At 40.9% G+C, this 21196-nt stretch overlaps 1 protein-coding gene across 1 annotated transcript; it reads right to left on the bottom strand.

Moving 5' to 3' along the window:
* Nucleotides 1-14008: 14008 nt before the first annotated feature.
* On the bottom strand, nucleotides 14009-19686 carry LOC133418989 (C1q-related factor-like). Its single transcript, XM_061707964.1, has 2 exons — nucleotides 18814-19686; nucleotides 14009-15058 (listed from the first exon to the last, which is right to left on the bottom strand). The coding sequence occupies exons 1-2, from the start codon at nucleotides 19438-19440 to the stop codon at nucleotides 14879-14881; spliced, it is 807 nt and encodes a 268-aa protein (XP_061563948.1). The 5' UTR covers nucleotides 19441-19686; the 3' UTR covers nucleotides 14009-14878.
* Between the last annotated feature and the right edge of the window lie 1510 nt (nucleotides 19687-21196).

Here is a 21196-nt window from a genome sequence, read left to right as displayed (position 1 = left end):
CATTTCACAGAAAAAAGAAATAAACTTGTAGGTTTAAAATGCTGCTGACCTCCAGGGTGACCCCTCCAGAGAGTCCTCTTGCCTGAAGACAGCTGGGATGGCCTCCAGCAGACTGGGCACAAATGATGGATGGACATTCAGAAATACTTCTATTAATCCCCCTTTTTTTAAAACTTCCACATTTTGGATGGAGCTTGTGAAGAGGAAGCTGATCGTCATGTGGAAAATATCAAAATATGCAGAAGAATACAAGTTAACGGCTTACAGTGCAAGCAATCATCCTTAAATGAATTATTTTCTGACATAAAACAATTAACTACATAGTCAGAAATTGACAGACAGCTGAAGTCAAAGCATGTTTGAGACGGTTATCAAAAGGCTTCATATGAATTTCAGTTTCCCGGTGAAATGACTCAAGCAGCTTTGTGTTGAGGAGCATCAGCTTTCAATCACGTTCTTTTCTCCCAGGATAAGACATCCTACGATAATTAGCTCTTGCAGGACAACATGTGAGTGATGAGTCTTCAGGAAAGGAAATAATGAATTTAACAGACACTTGTAAATGATGTCTTTGCTCATATTCGCATCAGAGCCTCGGCACGAAATTTCAGGCCCACAGGCAGGTGTGGTTACATCATCCTGGCACGGAGGTCCCACTAGCTTCTCTTGGCTCCATCAACCGCCGTCCATTGGTCGGCTTTTCGTTTTTATCAAGCCATTGCAGCATTAATGCAAAGTGACTTTGGCTGAGACATGCGGGGGCAAGGGACCAAAGGCTTGGATCACCCTCGGACACATATACATATATATATGTAAACTGTACCTACATTTCTCCACCATGTTGCTTACAGTCCAGGGTCGTCAGTGAGCTTAAAGGTGGTCTGTTCTTAGACCAGACCGGTGGTCAACATGCTTTACTGGGCAGCCGGCTGATCAGCAGGCAATTGTACCTTTCCTCTGTCTCTTCCTCAGACAAAGGCCAGAGACAGAGCGTGAAAAGAAGCCTATATCTGTACCAGCAAGTGTGAACGCTCCAGGCGAGGAAGGGCGGTGAAGTCTCACTCTGAATATAAAGTGGCTTTGGTTCAAAAGTTGCCTTGATTCACTTTTTATTTTTAAAAGGTCCACCTGCTGCTTTATTATGTCCATTGCTTCCTTTCCAGTAACAGCAAATAATTTTGTAGCAGCAGGGGTGGTGGAGACTTGTATAATCTCCCCATCACGTTCAGAGAGTTGGCCCGTGGCACCATGGTGCGTCGACATTTTGGGAAGTCTTGTCTGAGTGGTTTTTCATCATCGTACCCACTAGCAGAACTGCCATCAAAAAGGTAACACAGCTTAGACGCAAACAGACATCTGACTATGGCTTTGCCCACACCCCAACGACAGCTCTAGATAAGAAATCAGATAAATGCGTGCTTTGATTCTGAAACCTTTTAAATCACCACAAAATGTGAATCAGGGGCTTTTACAACCGATGATGTCATGTCAGTAAATTATCAATTAATTTCATGCTCCATCTTTTCTTTATAGACATGAGGTGATGATTCAGATCTGCTTTGGGTCTTTTTGGATCTTCATGTTGGCTCTGTTTGACATTTTTCTTACTGTTTTGTCAGTATTGTATCTGTTACGATGAGATTCCTTAACCCCTGTGCTGTCTTCGGGGTCAAGGAAGGAGGAAGAGAAGAAGGGAGGGAAGAAGGAAGGAAGGAAAGAAAGAAAGAAGGAAGGAAGGAAGAATTAAAAGAAGGAAAGAAAGAAAGAAGGAAGGAAGGAAGAAAAGAAGGAAGGAAGGAAGGAAGGAAGGAAGGAAGGAAGGAAGGAAGGAAGGAAGGAAGGAAGGAAGGAAGGAAGGAAGGAAGGAAGGAAGGAAGGAAGGAAGGAAGGAAGGAAGGAAGGAAGGAAGGAAGGAAGGGAGAAGGAAGGGAGAAGGAAAGAAGAAAAGAAGGAAGGGAGGAAAGAAGGAAGGAAGGAAGAAAAGAAGGAAGGGAGAAGGAAGGAAGGAAGTAAGGAAGGAAGGAAGGAAGGGGGGAAAGAAGGAAGGGAGGGAGGAAGGAAGGAAGGAAGGAAGGAAGGAAGGAAGGAAGGAAGGAAGGAAGGAAGGAAGGAAGGAAGGAAGGAAGGAAGGAAGGAAGGAAGGAAGGAAGGAAGGAAGGAAGGAAGGGGGGAAAGAAGGAAGGGAGAAAGGGAGAAAAGAAGGAAGGGAGGAAAGAAGGATGGAAGGATGGAAGGAAGGAAGGAAGGAAGGAAGGAAGGAAGGAAGGAAGGAAGGAAGGAAGGAAGGAAGGAAGGAAGGAAGGAAGGAAGGAAGGAAGGAAGGAAGGAAGGGAGGGAGGGAGGGAGGGAGGGAGGGAGGGAGGAAGGAAGGAAGGAAGGAAGGAAGGAAGGAAGGAAGGAAGGAAGGAAGGAAGGAAGGAAGGAAGGAAGGAAGGAAGGAAGGAAGGAAGGAAGGAAGGAAGGAAGGAAGGAAGGAAGGAAGGAAGGAAGGAGAATTATTGTCATCATTTTGACCCGAAGACAGTACAAGGGTTAATACTGAGCACAGGACTTATCACGAGGATAAGGGAAAACACCTGTGAGGGAGAAAACATGCTTTTATGCAAAAACATTGTAAAATAAAGATAAGCGCATCCTTTCTTTATCTCCCCTAGTCACGATCGCCCAGTACAGTCCATTTCCATACATACACACATTATCTCTTCCCATTTCTTCCTATTCCATGTCTCAGGGGTCTTCTGGAGCCAATCCCAGCTCTCTTATATAGACAAGCAACCACGCTTAGGCTCTCTCTCACTCCTGTAGGCGATTTAGAATCACCAATTACCCTAACATGCATGTTTGGGGACTGTGGGAGGACGCTGAAGTTCCTGGAGAAAACCCACACAAGTACAGGAAGCATATTTCTCCATGAAGAAAGGCCTCAGCCAGGTACCAAACCAGGAACCTCCTAGCTGTTTGGAACCGGTGCCACCGTGCTTCCCAGTACACTTCCTTTACTACTTTTGACAGAAATATTATAATTAAAACAGGAAAACAGGATGCTTTCGGCTATATCCTGACATTTTTTATTCCACAAATCCATTTTCTAAGCATTTCTTACAGGGTCATGTGGAAGCTGCAATACATTGAACTAAATATTCATACTATGCTTGTTTATAAAACTGACAGCAGGCTTGGACTGCCAAAGCAAGCAATATGTTACTACAAATAAGTCTGCTGTTTATCTCTGCACAGCCCAGTTTTATCAGTCATAGCTGGGACCAGATGAAGGGTAATTAGTCAGATAAGTTATGTCGCTGTCACGAAAGACCACTAGTGACAAAATGTTCCTCTGCAACTGCATTTTTAATAAGCAATGAAGTTGGTATCAGGTGGCAGGAGGGTGGTAGTGGAATAGATTCTGGTAGGTTTCTTTACATTTTGATACTAAAACTATATTCTTGAACTTGGAAAGCCTCATTATCTGGCTTTGAATAAAACTTCAGTGGTAATGCAGCATGTTTAAAAGAAAATAAAAACAGTTTGCAAAGGAGAGGGCATGGGGGATACCAAGGGGATTGGATTTCCTATCTATACCAAACTTAATGTAAAACGTGCACTGCACATAAAACCCTCTAGAAATAACCCTAATATCCCATAAATCTGGTCAACATGGTCTTATTTCAAGGAAAAATATATTTGCCGGAGGGGAAGGAAACATTTTCTTAACGAGAATTCTTAAATCTAGCAAAATTGTCTAAAATAGTGTTGTAACTTTCTTGAAACAAGGCTATTTTATTTTTAACTTTCTTAGAAATTAGTTTTTGCAGTGAAATACATACAGTACAATCGTTTTTCTGTCTTATTATTTATGACAGCTAAAATTCAATAATGTTCTGTACCAACATTTGCCTTTCTTTACACCACATGCTGTCTCGAAATAATATCATATAAGCTCTGTTAAAATGCAGAAAAAAATGCTGTGTCTTATTTGAGGTTCAAAAGTTTAAAGAAATGTATATTTGCATGGATTTTATTTGGAATCAGTTCAGAATGTAGAATAAATGTTGAGGAGCTATTGGTTGAAGATGTTGACAAAGAAGCAAATAGCAATGAAAGCAATGAAGGAAAACCCATAAAGACAGTGGTCTGCCTAATCTCCCTTAGAGCAACAAGCCAGAAATGCAGCTCGACACTAACGGGTTGAACTGGCCTGAGAAACCATAACAACTGTAGTGATCGTGAACTCTGGCATCCATGTCATACGGAGGGTAGGAGCGCTTCCAAAGCCCAATGTCAGGCTGCATCCATGAGGCTGCGGTGAGGTGAAGAGACAGGCAATGCGCCAGCGGAGCGTCTCCAGCCACATGACTCAACCTGTCCCTGTGCGTTAGCCCGGCTCAGTCAGGGCCATGAGGGAATAAGGCCGTTGGTATTGAGTCACTGACACACTGGACAGTCCCCAGATCAAGCATGATGACGGGGGGGCCAGAACGGGGGCCGAACATTGTACATTGTCACGTTCTTTCAAGGAGTGAAAAGACACAACAGTGTGTGCATGCATGCAGCAGTACATTTAACCTAATGCAAGATGATGATTTTGTGTATTTGTGTCTTTCCTGTGTGCTCCTCCTTTCTGCCATTGTTGTAAAAGTACATCAGGTCAAACGTCAGTATTTGGAGCATTAAATTTTGTGTTTTCTGGCTCTTATTCTAGCTCCTCGGTTTGCCCAAAGTCAGGCGAGCTTTGTGCCAAGTATATTTATATGTATATGGGGACTAAAAGTCATCTTGTATGTTTATTTAATTAGTATTTTCTGAATTCCTTGATTTAGTTGAAGGACCGACCTGAAAAACGTGGTGAGTGTGCATATACAACCCCAATTGCGTGTAAATTTAAATAAAAATGGAATGCTATTAACTGCAAATATAATAGATTAATATCTTCTTCCTGACAGAAAATAAACTACATCTCAAATGTTGAGACTGAGACCATTTCATGGGGAATATTAACTCATTTTGACTTTGATGGCTGCAACATGTCTCCAAAAAGTTGGGTCAAAAGGGTCAACAAAAGGCTGGAAAAGTAAATGGCACAAATCAACAACGACTGGAGGAGAATTTCACAACTAATTTGGTTAACTGGCAACAAACAGGTCACTAACATGACTGGGTCTAAAAGAAGGTATTTCAGCATGTGACAAAAGATACACAGTGTTTCCAGCTGGCTGCGTCTGAAATTCAGAGGAAATATTAACAAAAATGGGAAAACAGAGCCTCTCACAAACTGCTGCTACAAACTGCTTTGAAAAATTGTGGAATGATTTCAGGAAAATGTCTTTGATTATCCCATCACCAAAAGTGTATCATTTCATCAAAAGATAAAATTCCATTTATATAGCGTCTATTACAATACAAACTGTCTATATGCACTTTCCAGAGACCCAGAACATGACTCCTGAGCCATTATTATTTTAAGATTAGTCGTGGCTCTTGTGGCCTTTATTTTGAAAGTGGCTATAGATGGAAACTTCGGGTAGAGTGAAGGGGCAAGACACACAGTAAAGAGAGAAAGATTTGAACCTGTGCCGCCTGCACAAGGGCCTGAAATAGCCTCTGTACACGGTGCACCTGCTCAACCCACCCATCTATCATGGGGCCCAACCCCTGAACAATTATTAAATAAACAATGTAAACTCCTCTAGTGTGAGGATAGCAGAAATAGCAGCAAGGAAAAACTCCCCTTTAAGAGGGAAGCTTTGAGCTGAGAAAAAGGAAAAAGAAAAAGGGAGATAGGAAAGGAAGGATGAAGAACCAAAAATTGGGAGGAATCTCTGTGCGCATGGGACAAGGCTGACAAAACTGGATGCTTTCGATCCTCAGCCCCTTAGTTGGAGCTGCATTAAAAACAAGTATGATTCTTTACTGGAGAACGCTTGACGGACTTCCAGAGATCACTGTCTGTGAACATCACAATCTACAAATGCAGCTTACAGCTCTATCATGCAAAGAAAAAAAAAATATGTAAGCATGATTCAGAAATGCCGCTGTCTTCTTTGGACCATATAGCTCATAAACAATGGTCTGAGGCTAAATGGAAAACTGTTCTGTGGTCAGAAAATTTAATTTTTGAAACAATGGACACTGTGTCCTGCAGTCTACAGAGGAGAGAAAGAATCCAGTTTGTTATCAGCGCTTAGTTCCAAAGCATTCATCTCTGATGGTATGGGGCTGCATGAGTGCCCATGATGTGGGCAGCTTACACATCTGGAAAGGCACCATCATTCCTGGAAAGTGTAAAGAGCTTTGAGAGCATCATATGCTCCCATCCAGACAAGTCTCTGTCAGGAAAGGCCCTGCATATTTCAGCAAGAAAACCACAAACTGCACCCATAACAAAAACATGGCTTCGTAGGAGAGGAGTCCGGGTGCTGAACTGGTCTCTCTGCAGTCCAGACCTCCACCAATAGAAACAATTTGGCACATCATGAACCTAAAGATCTGGTAGCAAAGGACCAGGGGCCTCATTTATAAAAGAGTGCGTAGGATTCATACTAAAAGTGCACGTAAACCCAAAAGCCAAAAATGGCGGGCGCAAAAAGAAATCCGGATTTATAAAACCCTGTGCACGCACACTTTATAAATCACAGTCCAGCTGGAAGGTTGCGCAGCTGAATTCGCCTCATATCTCGCCCTCTACACGCCCACTTCATACCATAAATGGGCAATGCAAAGTAGTATTTGCAAACATGCCTGTTTGGGCGTCAGGATGAATGAGACGTATCGAGCAACCGTGCCACTGAATTTCACGGAGACTGAGATCGAGATGTTGTGGATGAGGTGGAGGACAGGAAAACTACATTATTTGGTGTAGGCTCTGCGTCGTTTTAACGCGGAACCATAATTTAGGCTTACGCGTAAAGGTTTCACGCGCGCGTAAAACTCATTATATACAGTATATAAAAAAAATCTGTGTCCCTTTAGGGGCTCCGTAGAACCCCTAAACGCTCTATGGAGCCCCTCATTGGTTCTGTCCTCAGTCACTCTACAGTTGTCGCGGTGGGTGTGAGGAGGTTGCCGGCGTGTCCTGCACCGCGGCTGCAGCAGCAGCACCAGAGTCCTGACTGACGCTGTGCTTCAAACACAGAGGGACACGATCAGCGCTATTATATTATAAGTCTGATATGTGATGACATTATTAAGAGTATGACATGAATCTGGCTTCATTTCACCGCCTCACCGCCTGCGTCGCCAGTTCCCCAGATCTTAAGTATGTTCCTACGGGAGGGTCAGGGTTGGCGTAGAGATACGCAGATTTTTCGGTTACCATAGTTTTTTCTTTTTAAATCCCAACCTTTGCGTGGAAGGTGGCTTGCGCATCTTTCAAGCCCTGTTTTGTGCGCAAGCAAGCTTTATAAATGAGGCCCCAGGACAGTTGAGCAGCTGGAATCCTGCATCTGACAAGAATGGGACATGGCTTTGTGAGATTTACAAATCAATGCATTTTATTTCATTTTTTTTAAATGTCATTCTTCATTTTATACATTTTACACAGCATCTGCACACTATTGCCCATATATGTATACTGTATATACAGTACAGACCAAAAGTTTGAACTCACTTCCCCCATTTGTTTGAATGAGAAGTTGTGTCCAAACACTCCTGTACTGAACCAGTTTATAAAGGTAAAGGTCTAGTGCAGCTAGAGGAGATTGTGTGGTCCAGTTTAGGAAAAGTGCTTTTAACCAGTCTGCATTTTCAATCAGGGCTGCTCGTGAGTGGAACTTCATACCAACTGATATTAGAAACCAATCAAATGATGCTTCTTTTAAATTTTATCTAAAAAAGTGGTTAATTAGTGGCCAAGGCTGTCAGCATTAAATTTGAGTGCTTAATTTTCCTGGCTTGCTGCCCTGCCTGTCATGTTGCCTATTAGTTTGTCTAGTTACACTGTTGCTTTTTGTGCATGGCTATTCTGTGTTTAGTGCTTTTGTCTTGTTTGTTTTTGGCCTGTTAGTGTGTTACTGTGTCTTGTGTTATTAATGTTGATGTTACTTTTGCTGCTTCATGTTGTTTCTGTTTTCGTTTGTAGCAATTGTCTGTTGTTGAGCTTATGTTAACCTGTGTGTGTATGTATTTTAGCTTAGTCTCTTACCTTTTAATCTTTATTCTGATGTAACCTTCTTATTTGGAAATGTTTTATTGATTATGTCTTAAAAAAATTTCTTTTAGGTTGACTATCTTACACCAGTCCAGGGACAGCAGATGCAAAATAGCCTTCTGTGTGTGTATATATATATATATATATATATATATATATATATATATATATATATATATATATATATATATATATGATACAAAAACTCCCCCTTCAACCTCTTTTAATACCTCTATTTAAAAAAAAAAAATGTATAAAAAAAATCTGTCGCCGCCACTGTACCTGTTTGCAAAATTCAGCCAGGGATGTTGTGGTACCTGGCTGAGTGACAGGAAATATGTTTCAACAAGACAGCTGTCAAATGAAAGAATGGAAATGACTTTAAAACTCCTTCAAGAAGGTAATTCTGCACAGAATGTGACAAAAGGCACACAGGATTCCCAGTCAGCTGTGTCTAAAATTTAGAGCAAGTATAAACAAAATGGGAAGGTTGTATAAGAAATACAAACAAGGAGATCAGAAAGTCGGGAGAGAAAACTCCAAGCAATGTGTCTTGAAATTCAAAATTATACAAATTATCTGAATTCTTGTGACCACATTGTGAAGAATCAATGAAAGGGAATGACATTTACATATAATTTCCTGACAGTGTGGAGGATTTTTCTCATCAAATTCCTCTCTTTTGTTATTATACGTATATTTTTTCATTCTATATTTGAACATTTCTTTTTTCTTTTTTGTTTATTTTGTTTTGGGGTCAGTTTGTTGCTACAGTGGGGAGAACAAGTATTTGATACACTGCCGATTATGTCATGCAATAAAATGCAAATTAATTACTTAAAAACCATACAATGTGATTTTCTGGATTTTTTTTTAGATTCTGTCACTCACAGTTGAAGAGTACCTATGATAAAAATTACAGACTTCTACATGCTTTGCAAGTGGGAAAACCTGCAAAATCGGCAGTGTATCAAATACTTGTTCTCCCCACTGTACATAAGAAGATGAAAGGAAAACAAAAATGGACATTATTTCAAATGTGGTATCAATAGGTTATTGTAGTGATGTGTACAAAAGCAAAGGTTGAGGTGAAAGGCTGCACCTCTGTAGAGAATTACCGCTGGCTGAAATAAATCATTTAGGAAGATAAATGTTGGTTTAATAGATGAAATCTAACAGTTGTAGCTACGCCTGTTAAGAAATTTGCTCCGAAAATTTCGGGATTTCTGCCTGCCGGCTCCGGAGCTGATTTATGGGTCCGCGTTAAATCGATGCAGAACCTACGGCGTAGGGTACGGCGTAGGGTACGGCGTAGGGTACGGCGTAGGGTACGGCGTAGGGTACGGCGTAAGGTACGGCGTAGGGTACGGCGTACGGCGCGCGTCGCCGCGTAACCTACACCGTAAGGTTCTGCGTTGGTGTAACGCGGAACCATAAATCAGCCTTTATTCTGGCGAGGTTTGAAAAAGACTTCGCAACAACGGGAAAACGAGTGATTATGTACATTCACTGAGTGAATATTATGAAAGTAAAATATATATTTCTCGCTAGAAATGTAATGAAAACGCATTTTTATGCAGAAACTAACTCAAAATATCGATTTTATTCACTAAAAAATAAGAAATGTCCGCCATGTTTTTTTTTTTTGATTCAGTCCGCAAATGACTACGAAAAGCATTCTGGGAAATTTTGCTGGCCCGATTTCACCTAGGGTGCATCCGAAAACCCTCCATCCGGACAAACAGGGGAAGAAAAACAAACCAAAATAAACACGATCAACACGGAAGGAGCAGAAATAGTTGCTGTGTTTCTGTTCACTGTTTTCACACACTGTGATTGTAATGATGGATGAGAAGAGATGACTTGAACTCGAAGGACAGCTGAACAACATAATGTCCTTCCTCCAACATCAGCACCAAGTCAACATCACTCATATCAGCACGTAACGAGAAAAAATAAATACGTCAGTCCCTGGCATAAGATACAATGAAGTGCACCTCTAGTGAGGTAAAGTGTCATTGGCACCGTATTGTCAGTCAACCTAGCACAGGGGTCGGCAACCCAAAATGTTGAAAGAGCCATATTGGACCAAAAACACAAAAAACAAATATGTCTGGAGCCGCAAAAAATGAAAAGTCTTGTATAAGCCTTAGAATGAAGGCAACACATGCTGCATGTAGCTATATTAGTTATAACTGGGGGAAGATTTTTTTTCATTATGCATTTTGAGAAAAAAGTCAAAATGTCGAGAAAAAAGTCGAAATGTCAAGAAAAAAGTCAAAATGTCGAGAAAAAAGTCAAATGTTTGAGAAAAAAGTCGAAATGTCAAGATTAATGTTGAAATACAATCTTGAGAAAAAAGTCGAAATGTCGAGAAAAAAAGTCAAAATTTTGAGAAAAAAGTCAAAATGTTGAGATTAAAAAGGAAACGAAAAGGGAAGAAAAAAAAGAGAAAAAAAGGAAAAAATGAAGAAAAAAGAAGAAAAAAAAGGAAAAAAAAGAGAAAAAAAAAGAAAAAAAAGTCAAACATTTTTGAAAAAGCTCCAGGGAGCCACTAGGGCGACGCTAAAGAGCCACATGCGGCTCTAGAGCCGCGGGTTGATGACCCCCGACCTAGCAGATCTAAATTTTCACCATGTGGTCGATTTAAAGCCACATCAAGTAGCTTTAAATCTTTTATCTATCCCACCAAGCAGTCAGGGGATTTCTTCCTCTTCTTAAGCTTAAAAAAAAAGACAAAAACTATGTTTTACAAGGCAAGAATGCTGAAAAGTGAAATGGTTTTGTTCACAACTGTATTTTTAAGTACTGAAAGAGCATCCTCCAAGAAAAAATCCATATTTTATATATTTTGCCAGCTGTTCTTGTGGTTGATGGGTGTACAGTTTATACGTGGTATTTGAAGTGATGCAGACATGCTTGTGGTGATATGTCAGTAGACGGCAGGACAGCTGCCAAGACTCTGTTCAATGTCAGTTGTTATCGACAGCCAGACAGTGTTGAGAAGGCAGAAGTTTTAGCCGAGCAGGCAGCCTCTCCCCCTGCGTGACAAAGTTGTTGTTGAAAGGCTTTGAATCAGTCTAAGACATTTTGACATCTATTTTATATATCACCATGCAATTCTATCCAGGCTTTCATGCTTTTCAAAGGATAAATACTACTGACACAGAGAGTCCGCTGACATTTCTTTCAGCGGTTCACCAGGAGGTTGACGTCTTTGGTTATAAGTTGAATACATTTTTTTTACAACAGTTGAACAGGTTGCTGTGAAATTATTTGAACAGGTTTTTATTAATCCTGTAAGTTAAATCACAATGATTTTTTAAATGCCTTTCACAGTGACACAAGCAGATCAAACTTTTTACTTGTGAAATAACCGAGGAGCTGCATTGTCGGGATCGTTGATAGTCTTGTTTTGTGAGCGACTGTGTTTATCCAGATTTATTAATACATCCACAGACTCTTGCTCTATCTTGCGTGACTGTTTACTCGTAGTGTTGGTTTATTTTGAGAACTCCATTGTCGGTTTGATGTTTGTGCTTTGTCAAAATGAATAATTAATACAACATCTGTGCAGCGAAGCAGAACTTTTCCCTCAAAGTAGTAAAAACATACCGTTAGAGTTTTGTGAGTGAATACATCATTAAAGTCATTTGTGCATGTAATTGTGGGCAAGTGGTTGCACATTTTATTAGAGGAAGAGTGCATGAGCATGAAGGGCAATTTAGCTTGACAGTTAAGGCAGCTATCTCTGATTTGGATCTCCCCTGGTGAGTTAAGTGGGGATGCTCAAGATAACAACAGAAAGGGCTCATTAACGTCACTTCAGACATGTAGGAGAAGGCAGTCTCCTGCCTCACAGAGACACGAGGGAACACACAAGCACACTGACCCGGGCGCTCGCGCACACGTCGCCACATACATGCACACGCACGCTCTGCAGTGGCCTGATAAGCTTAACGCCTCAACAACTTGCCCCTGCAAATGTCAGGCTGAAGCCATCTCAATTTCCTGACAGGGAGTGGGTGGGAGTAAATGAATCAAAATTTCCTTCATTTACGTTTGCATACCTAAATAAAATCTTCTGCTCAGACTTCATTTTTCAGTTTGTTCTGTTTTTACAAGAGGGAAAGTCGCTCAATTTTAAGGGAGGATGCTTGAGTAAACAAGGAGCTAGCTTTCAGCACCTCTCAGGGGAAAGCTTTACTTAAAATCTCAAAGCTGTACTGTGTGTACAGTACACATCCTGTTTTTATCTCCAAGAGAAACCACTTGCCCACAGTGTCCTGTCAGGTGGGCTGCTCAGCTGAAGTCATCATCTAAACCAAACACCCCCAGAGGAGGCGTTTGTGATGCTTACACAAGCGTAATAGCCTAGAGTGTGGATCACCTGCTTCTCAAGGAGGAGGACAAGATGATGCCTGGCATGAGAACTTCCCCGCGATTCAGGCTGAGGTTTCTTTAGATAACTGGTTTTACATCTTAAGATGAGGTTTACAACTATTGCCAGTATGACTTCCACCTCAAGAAATGGCTCGTAAAAAGATGGATGGAAGGGTAAATGAGGCATTTGTTATCAACTGTGTAATATCAGGCACTAATTAGAGCTATCTGCAAACACGAGTGCATCATTAAAGTAGTTTTTGCTCTGGGAAGTAACAGGGCAGAAGTTTTTTTTTTTTGGAACCCAAAATATAACTTCTGGTTTAATATTTTGGCACGACTGTGTTTCTTTCTCCCCCAAAGACATCAAGCCAAGTACAGATATTGCAGACTCCCAGGCCACATTCATTTTCTGATGGTCTCAGCAGTGAAAGCTGTTTCTTGCAGACCGGGGGCGTTTGTCTTTGACATTGTGACGTGAAGTCTCTAATGTGATGATGTGCTCATGGACCCTGCAAGGAGGAAACAGCCTATGCTAGTACTCAACGGCACAATGGCTCGGCTGACCTCTGCTTATGTGCAGAACCTAACTCTTAATTGTGTCTGGAGGAATTTTACTGTCTTAAAAGAAGTTTAAGTTTAGACCAGAGGGATTTTGTCCTTTCCTGCATAAAACAGATAAATAGACAACAGGACTCCTTAATGTGACTCACTGTCATTCTGTCAGCTTCATCAGTCGCATCCTAATTTACAGCTCACACCACAACGCAGTGCATATTTTAAGCTTTAAGTGATACATCAATATGACATACAGGACGGTGAATACACATAATAGTGAGATGGTATTCACCTGCTCTTGCATGTTTACAGATTTACATGTCTCAACATCCTTCATAACTTTTTTGAACTTTTGACTTTGTGCTTGAAACTATATAAGAGACACTTTGGTGGCCCCTATCAAAGGGGGAATTCGTGTCCAAAGAATATCATAATTTCCAAGAAGCTCTAGAGAGAGAGAGCGGACACTTTTAACAGTTTGTGCCTGGAAGCTGTTTCGTTGTCTCTGACACTCGTGTTGCAGTCACAGCACAGTCTGATTTGCCCCGGATTACTTTTGCCGCGTGGATCTAAGCTTTGCCATAATATGCTGTAACACCCGTCCCCTGCTATATCTCCCCCCGTCTCCACACCCATTACAGCAAAAATCACACACACATCTCTCCTCTTTGATTGTGCATCATGATCATCTCCTGCCTCATTTGGCATTTAACGGCGCTGTGATACACTCGGGATCAATTGCCTCCCGCTGCACTGCTGGGGTTCTCTTGTGTGTAACATTTGGAGAACTAAAGGCTGGTTTCAAAGTAATATGAGAGATCAGACAGCTGTGGGGACACTGATCACACATAATGTGAGGAGAAAATGAAAAAAGAAAACACACGTCTATTTTTTTTTTATTTAAAAAAATGAATAAAAGCAGCAACAATATGGTCTATGAGCCCAATGCTAGTTTTTCAAACTGTCTTTTAAATCACCATTTATCATGTGTGTAAACACAAAACATTTGAACAGGTATATCATGCATCAACCATATGGATAATTTTGTACAAATGGGCACATCATGTGATAAAATCATACAGCCACATTATCATAAGCTACATTATCTTAATGGACACACAAGCTCACGCTACTTTGACTGTCTAGACACAAAGATTCAGTATAAGATTTACAATTTATAAACATAAAATGTTCCAAATATGTACGTGAAATGACATGCTTTTCCAAATAATCACATCAGAAGCATTTTCATTACACTCTGCCATTCAAACAGCATAATCTCATTCAGATGTCCAGTATTAGACAACTTTCTTGAGACCAAAAAAAAAAATCAACCTCTGTCACTGATGCGCAACATCTTGTACAAACGGCATGAGAAATCCTAATCGCAACATAAATCCAAAGAGCACATGTATGAACATTTTGGTCACCATGATCGTGGGATTTCCAGATTTGAATGTGACATGACAGCTCGTGAATGACGGTGAGGCTTCTGCACTGTCAGAATAGTTACCGCACCCCGGTGTGACACGTGGCAGTGACTGGCGCCGTAACGTTGCTCATGTCCATCACAATAGCACCATAGGCATCCAATGTAAAATGAATTAAACAGACGAGGAGGCGCAAGAGACTACAAAATTACAGGTCAACCGATTGTATCACTGTATTAATGCTGATTTTAAACACTTATGGAAGCAATCTGACTGTTGATCAGTAGGATGCCAAGTGAATATCGGAGAGTAAATGCCAACCAGATGTGATCTTTCACCTCTGGGCCCTTGTCCTGTCCGGTCTTCAGTCGGCGTAGAGGATGAATCCTGAGAAGGTGCTGTATTTGTTGCTGTTGCCCCCGTGAGCTTTGCCCCCATCCAGTTTTATGAAAACCTCATCACCTGCATCCAAATGAAGTATGACACTGTTGCTGGCGTAGTCATAACTCTGGTCCTGGTCTTGGGCGATCGCGCTGGCTCTGACCTAGAATGTGACACACAAAGCCGAGAAAAATTGCTGCTGTTCTTTTCTTAAATGGTCAGTCTTAGTAACAAATATGCACTGATATATATATATAAATAAATGCATTTAAAAGCAAATTAAACAAAGTGTTTTAACTAATGTTACTGTTGCTGCTTCATGTTGTTTCTGTTTTCATTTGTAGCAATTGAGCTTATGTTAACCTGTGTGTGTATGTATTTTAGCTTAGTCTCTTACCTTTTAATCTTTATTCTGATGTAGCCTTCTTATTTGGAAATGTTTTATTGATTATGTCTTATTTTTCTTTTAGGTTGACTATTTTACACCAGTCCAGGGACAGCAGATGCAAAATAGCCTTTTTGGCTAATTCTGGCATATTTTACATTTGTTTAAATGCATTATTAATGTGCATTGTCTCTGATAACTAAACCTTTAAATAAATAAATAAATAAACTTTTGGTCTGCACTGTATATATATATATATATATATATATATATATATATATATATATATATATATACAAACAAAACATTCAAGTGGGCACAAATACTAAAATCATACTCATAATTTTATAATTTACGACCGTCGTGATTCGTGTGCACACTTGTTTACAATAAGTGTGTGCACTGAAATCATTTATCATAACAACAAGAAGGGAGGGCTGACTTAGAGAGTTTGACTTTGTACAAATGTGTCCCCCTTGGTGAATATATTGTTTTTATGCCGTGACTCAACAGAAGGAGTTGGGCTTGAGTCAGTCTGCCTCTGAGCAACGATGGCAGCGCATGTTCTCCCTCACCCTTATGTATTACCCATATCATCCACCTTTCTCCGGGTGAAGCACTCAAAATGTCATGTTTTCCTGGATATAAATGTCATTTTGTCAAGACGGGGCTAATTACTGAAGGGGTTCATGATGAAACATCACACCTAAATCTCATCGCCTGTCCGTGTTAAGTTCCTTTTCATATACGGTTATCTGCTAGAAGATAAATCCCCATCTGAGCTCAAGCTAATGTCTAATGATCTGGGTTGCCAGGTTGGCTTTCACACTTCAACTTCCCCACACCAACCATAAAACCGTAATTTGTCCTTCAATCAGGTGGCAGCAACAAGTTATTTTAACCAAAATAAAAACATGATACTCTAATTAGTCCCAGTGGACTTTTAAGTGTAAGTGAAGAGGCTGCGGGGTCTGAGAGAAAAGGTTACGGGACGGATGACAGCGTGATGATGGACTTCCGTGACATTAGAGAAATATGGCCTGAGATCTCCCTGTTTCCACCCTCTGCTTGACTGTAGCAGCGTGTTGGCTACCACAGATATTAATTTTACAGTCATAAGGTGTCCTTTATGTGGAGAAAAGTAGCTAAAAGAGGCCTGAGATTATGGTGCCCCCTTTGGCTAAAGTGGCCTTTCATTTCAAATTGTTTCGAGATTACCGGTATTATATAAAAGACTATTGAACTCAATACAAATAAACTCTCAATATTACTAACCCTTTTAAATGTTTGACAGTTTTTTTTCTTTGAGTGTTAATGAACAGAAATCAGTTACCAGGCTTGTTTCTCTTTTCCTATTTTAGTGACAGCCCTGAGTTTTTTATGTAACTACAATTAGTTGAAACTATTGAATAATGAATCCTCAGTAAACAAAGTTCTTAACACACAGTAATGACCCCATTTGTGTTTGGTTATGTGGTGTGTTGAAACTGTTGAACTGTTGAATTGTGAAAATGGTTCTTTCATTTCTTTGACTACGGTAAATTAAATACATTTATTTTTCTATTAAAGGGGACCTATTATGAAAAACAAATTTTTTCTTGCTTTAACATTTATAAAGTGGTCTCCCCTCAGCCTGCCAACTCAGAGAAGGAGGAAAGCAACCAGATTCTGCAGTGTCTGTACAGCCGCCCGGATGATCCATCCAGTGTGATGTGGATCTACGAGCCGTTCAGATTCTGCTCCTGTCGTTACGACACGACAGGAGCGATGTGTGAAACCACACCCACAACTAACTCCACCAGCCGGAGCTTCCACCATTTTTTCGTAGCGGTGTATCACGTCATTCAGGCAGCCAATCAGCACAGAGCCTCATTATCATAGCCCCGCCCACTCAGAATCCCGCATAGATAATGAGGTTACAGAATGGGATGATAAAGACATGGTTTAGAGGCTGAATTTCTCATTTATTTAGCAAAAACAATCAAAAGAGAAACAAAATGCATCTGTATTTCAGATATTGAAATGTTATGTTTCCATCCATGTTCATATGTGTTACCTGCTGATGCTGCCTGCTGATATTTAAAAAAAAAAAAGGGCAAACTCACCTCATTCTGCAGGATGACCAATTTTTCACAATTCTATTTCATTTTTATTTTCCATCCATCCATCCATCCATCCATCCATCCATCCATCCATCCATCCATCCATCCATCCATCCATCCATCCATCCATCCATCCATCCATCCATCCATCCATCCATCCATCCATCCATCCATCCATCCATCCATCCATCCAATGGATTTAGATAATGGATACCTGGACAGGTATTTTATTCTCAATCTTTTTTTTTTTTTTTGCAAATATGTACTTTCCTTTACTAATAAATCAATCAGGTTTCCTGATTAAATAAAGAAATAATAAGTGACAATTAATGAGTAATTAATTCATTATTTAATTTAATTTAAATTATTTAATTCAATTTAGTTCAATTCAGTTTAGTTCAATTCAATTCAATTCCCTCCCCTCTTAGTAAATGCTCGCAGGTGACCATGATTTATAAACTTGTAAGAAATCACTCTAACAATAATAGTAAATAACAGCAAAAAATAAAATAAATAATTCAGCCCCACAAAAAAATCATTTTTAGAATGAGTTTTGTTTGTTTTTGTTTGTTGTCAAAAGTATTTTGCTCCTGAAGCACAAAAACAACATATAAAAATACCGTATGCATTAGGTTGCAATCAAATATGACAGTAAATGATTTTAGAGTACTCTAAGTCTCTCATTTTATTCAAGAGCACACAATATTATCTAGTCATACGTGTTCAGGTAGATCAGTGGAAGCATTTTAAATAGGGCTCAGTTTGGTTGTGTAGTTGCGACGTGCAGTTGATAGAGATCTAGTATCAAGTCTGTTACAGCCTAGTTGATGTTTTACTGTGATGTTTTGGGGCTGATATGTAGATGGAGTTTCACCAGTGTCCTCACCTCAGGCCTTTAGGACATTACAAAATCCCCCATGAATATCACAAATATCTTGAATATGTATTTAAGTATTTGTGCCTGACAGGCAGCCTGATAACGTGCGTTGGCACAGCTGGAATCTGTGAAGTTTGTAATATTTCAAAGAGCATCAGCTTTGAACTAGCCACAACCCCAGGCTGTATTTTGATGTGTGCAGAGCAGAGATAGTGCCGTGCCTCTTCCACTCATGTAAACATGTAGATCATCAGATGTCTGATATGTGCTGGTATACAATCCGGCAGCATGCCACTTTGAATTATCATTACACCTGAGTATAACATCAGACAAATTTGAAGGCAAAAATCACCATACACATGGATACTCTATTAAAGTGCCCTGTATACTGGTCACAAATCCACTGTGTGATTCAGAATCTCTAGTTTTGTTAGTAGATACCTCTTTTCTGCTTGTTTCCACAAACTAAACTATTACATTTGCTAAGATTAAATTCAACATTACGGTAAGTAATCAAAACCAGGAGACAAAAGTCTATCAAAAGTGTCACCCACCAGACCATTTTTGATGAGGTCAGCCCACATGCTGGTGCCATCTCCTCCTCTCATGAGCACATTGTAGATGAAAAAGTAGGTGCCAGGGATCTTACAGGTAAACTTGCCTGTTGCACCCTCAAAGTTACCCCCGATATTTGTCACCACGTCATCAAAGCGCAGGATATCGTAACCTTCTTGGGGATTCCGTAGTCCCGCGTAAAATGCCACCCTAGGGGTGGTGTTGTAAGTCGTTGTGCTGACTGCCCCAAGGATCCCTGTCCGAACAATGTCCACACTGTCTCCCGGCGGTCCCCTTGGTCCCGGTGGACCTGGTTCTCCGGGGGGCCCCGGAGGTCCCGGCTTGCCCGGACGTCCCCATTTACCTTGTGTGCCTTGGGCACTGTAAGTAGGCAGCGATGGGCCAATGCTGTGATCGCTCAGATCTTCCTTGTTTCCCATCAGGAGGTCTGTGGCGTCGGTACCCGTGTTGACCCCTGAGTCCGCGGGGCCCGTGCTGGGGAAGGGGTCACACACCATGCGGCACGTCCCCAGCATCTCGTAGTGGCTCGCACCGTCGTCCGTGCTGCTGGAGCCGACAGAGCTGACCAGCACGGGGATGAGGACCACCAGGATCAGGACCAGCATGACCCCCACAGCGGCTGCCACCAGGGTCTTCCGCCCGATGCTCAGCCTGGGAAGGGGCTGCGCTGCCAGCGTGGAACTCTCCGGGGTGGGAATGGTGACTGTGGGGGGAGTGCGTCCACCCGGCAAAACGCAGATTCGGTGAGGATCTCCGATGGTGGAGGAGGTGATGCCCGGGGAATGCTGGTGCGAGTCTGTGAGTGACTGACAGAGCTGTGTAGGAGTTTGGGAGAGGGAGAGGAGGAAGGACCAAAGTGATCAAAAGGAGAGAGGGGAATTGAGAAAATGAGGAGCGAGTAAGAGGAGAGGATGAGAGACAGTAAGACAACATGGGAGGGGGGAAAAAAAAGGAAAAGAAGCAAGGGGAGGAGAGAAGAGCAACAAACACTCAGTAACTGTTTGTGTCAGGGTGGGACGAGGAGGGCACTTTCCTACTGGCAGATGTGTAAGCCAGGGACAACATGAAGAAGAGAGGGATACATAAAACAAAAAAAAATGAGAGCATAATCACTTATTACCTCTACACTGTATGATGCAGAGGTTAAAAGGTGAAAAATATTCAGACTATGTTTGCTTGGATGTAAGGAAATGTATTGTAATTTGCATATTGCATGAATATTAAACAGCTGGCACTGACTTGATGCACTAAAATAAGACATGCCTCCAAAGTACATCAGCATCTGTACAAGTATTCTCGTACAGATACTGATTAGTACAATGCATGGCTTGATTTCATCAAGGTCAGAATGCTTTCATTATTGCCTTCTATTATATCTACTTGTCTATATGTGTGGGTGTGCATGAGCAGTGGAAGTTCTCGTTTTTTGGTTGTTTTTTTTTTATAATTTCAGGAACAAGTTGTTAGATGAGTGCTGTCCCTCACACAAACTTTTAGGAAGAGGAAGTTCAATTTTGGAAGTGAAACTATACTCCACTGCAATATCGCTCTACGAATTCTACAAATCACTTTGAAGCTTTTACTAATTTTTGAGGACTGGGACGGGAGGTAAAAATGATTTAAAATAAAATTTTTTGGGGGTTGTTTGTTTTAAATGTCTTTATAGAGCCCTGTGATGATCTAACGACCTTTCCAGAGTATTCGGCTTCTTGCCCTTCACAGATAGGATAGATTGAAACCCCACCCCGCAAAAATAAATTGTAAACCCCACAAATTCGATGCATTTTTAGGTTCTGAAATGCTTCTTTTAAACAGTCGAGCAACTGCTTGTGAAATCTTTGTCCCTCCCCATCTGTTGCTCTATGAGAATCTGCCTTTTTGGGGATGTTCTTTTATCCGTCCAGTCATGTTACTGAGATGATGCTGATTCTCCCAAGTGGGCATGGCACGTCTCCCCAGATTTCTTCTTTTTAGTATAACATAACCTTTCCAGCCTTTTGTTGTCTTCACCCAAATATTGTGACACAGAATTTCTTAATTTCAACATTCACTGTACTTTTTTTTCCCAGTTTCTTGAAAATCATGCCGTTTTAATTCAACACTATCCACAGCATCCCAACTTTTTGTGTAAATGTGGGTATATAATTATTATATATGACGCATTATCCTGTCTCCATCTATCAGACATGGACATAGACCTTCATTAAAATTAATTTGGACTCGTGATACCACTAACACAACACATGTAGATCCAGTATTTACCCTTCTTTGAACTCACTTCAATCTCTCAACTCTTGTGGGACGTACTGTAGCGTTCCCTTCAGCTGCTGAATCATCCAGTACGTTCATCAGCAAACTGCT

Source organism: Cololabis saira, chromosome 19 (assembly GCF_033807715.1).
Source record: "Cololabis saira isolate AMF1-May2022 chromosome 19, fColSai1.1, whole genome shotgun sequence".
Classification (NCBI taxonomy): Eukaryota; Metazoa; Chordata; class Actinopteri; order Beloniformes; family Belonidae; genus Cololabis; species Cololabis saira.
This window is presented reverse-complemented; position numbering and strand designations above follow the sequence as displayed.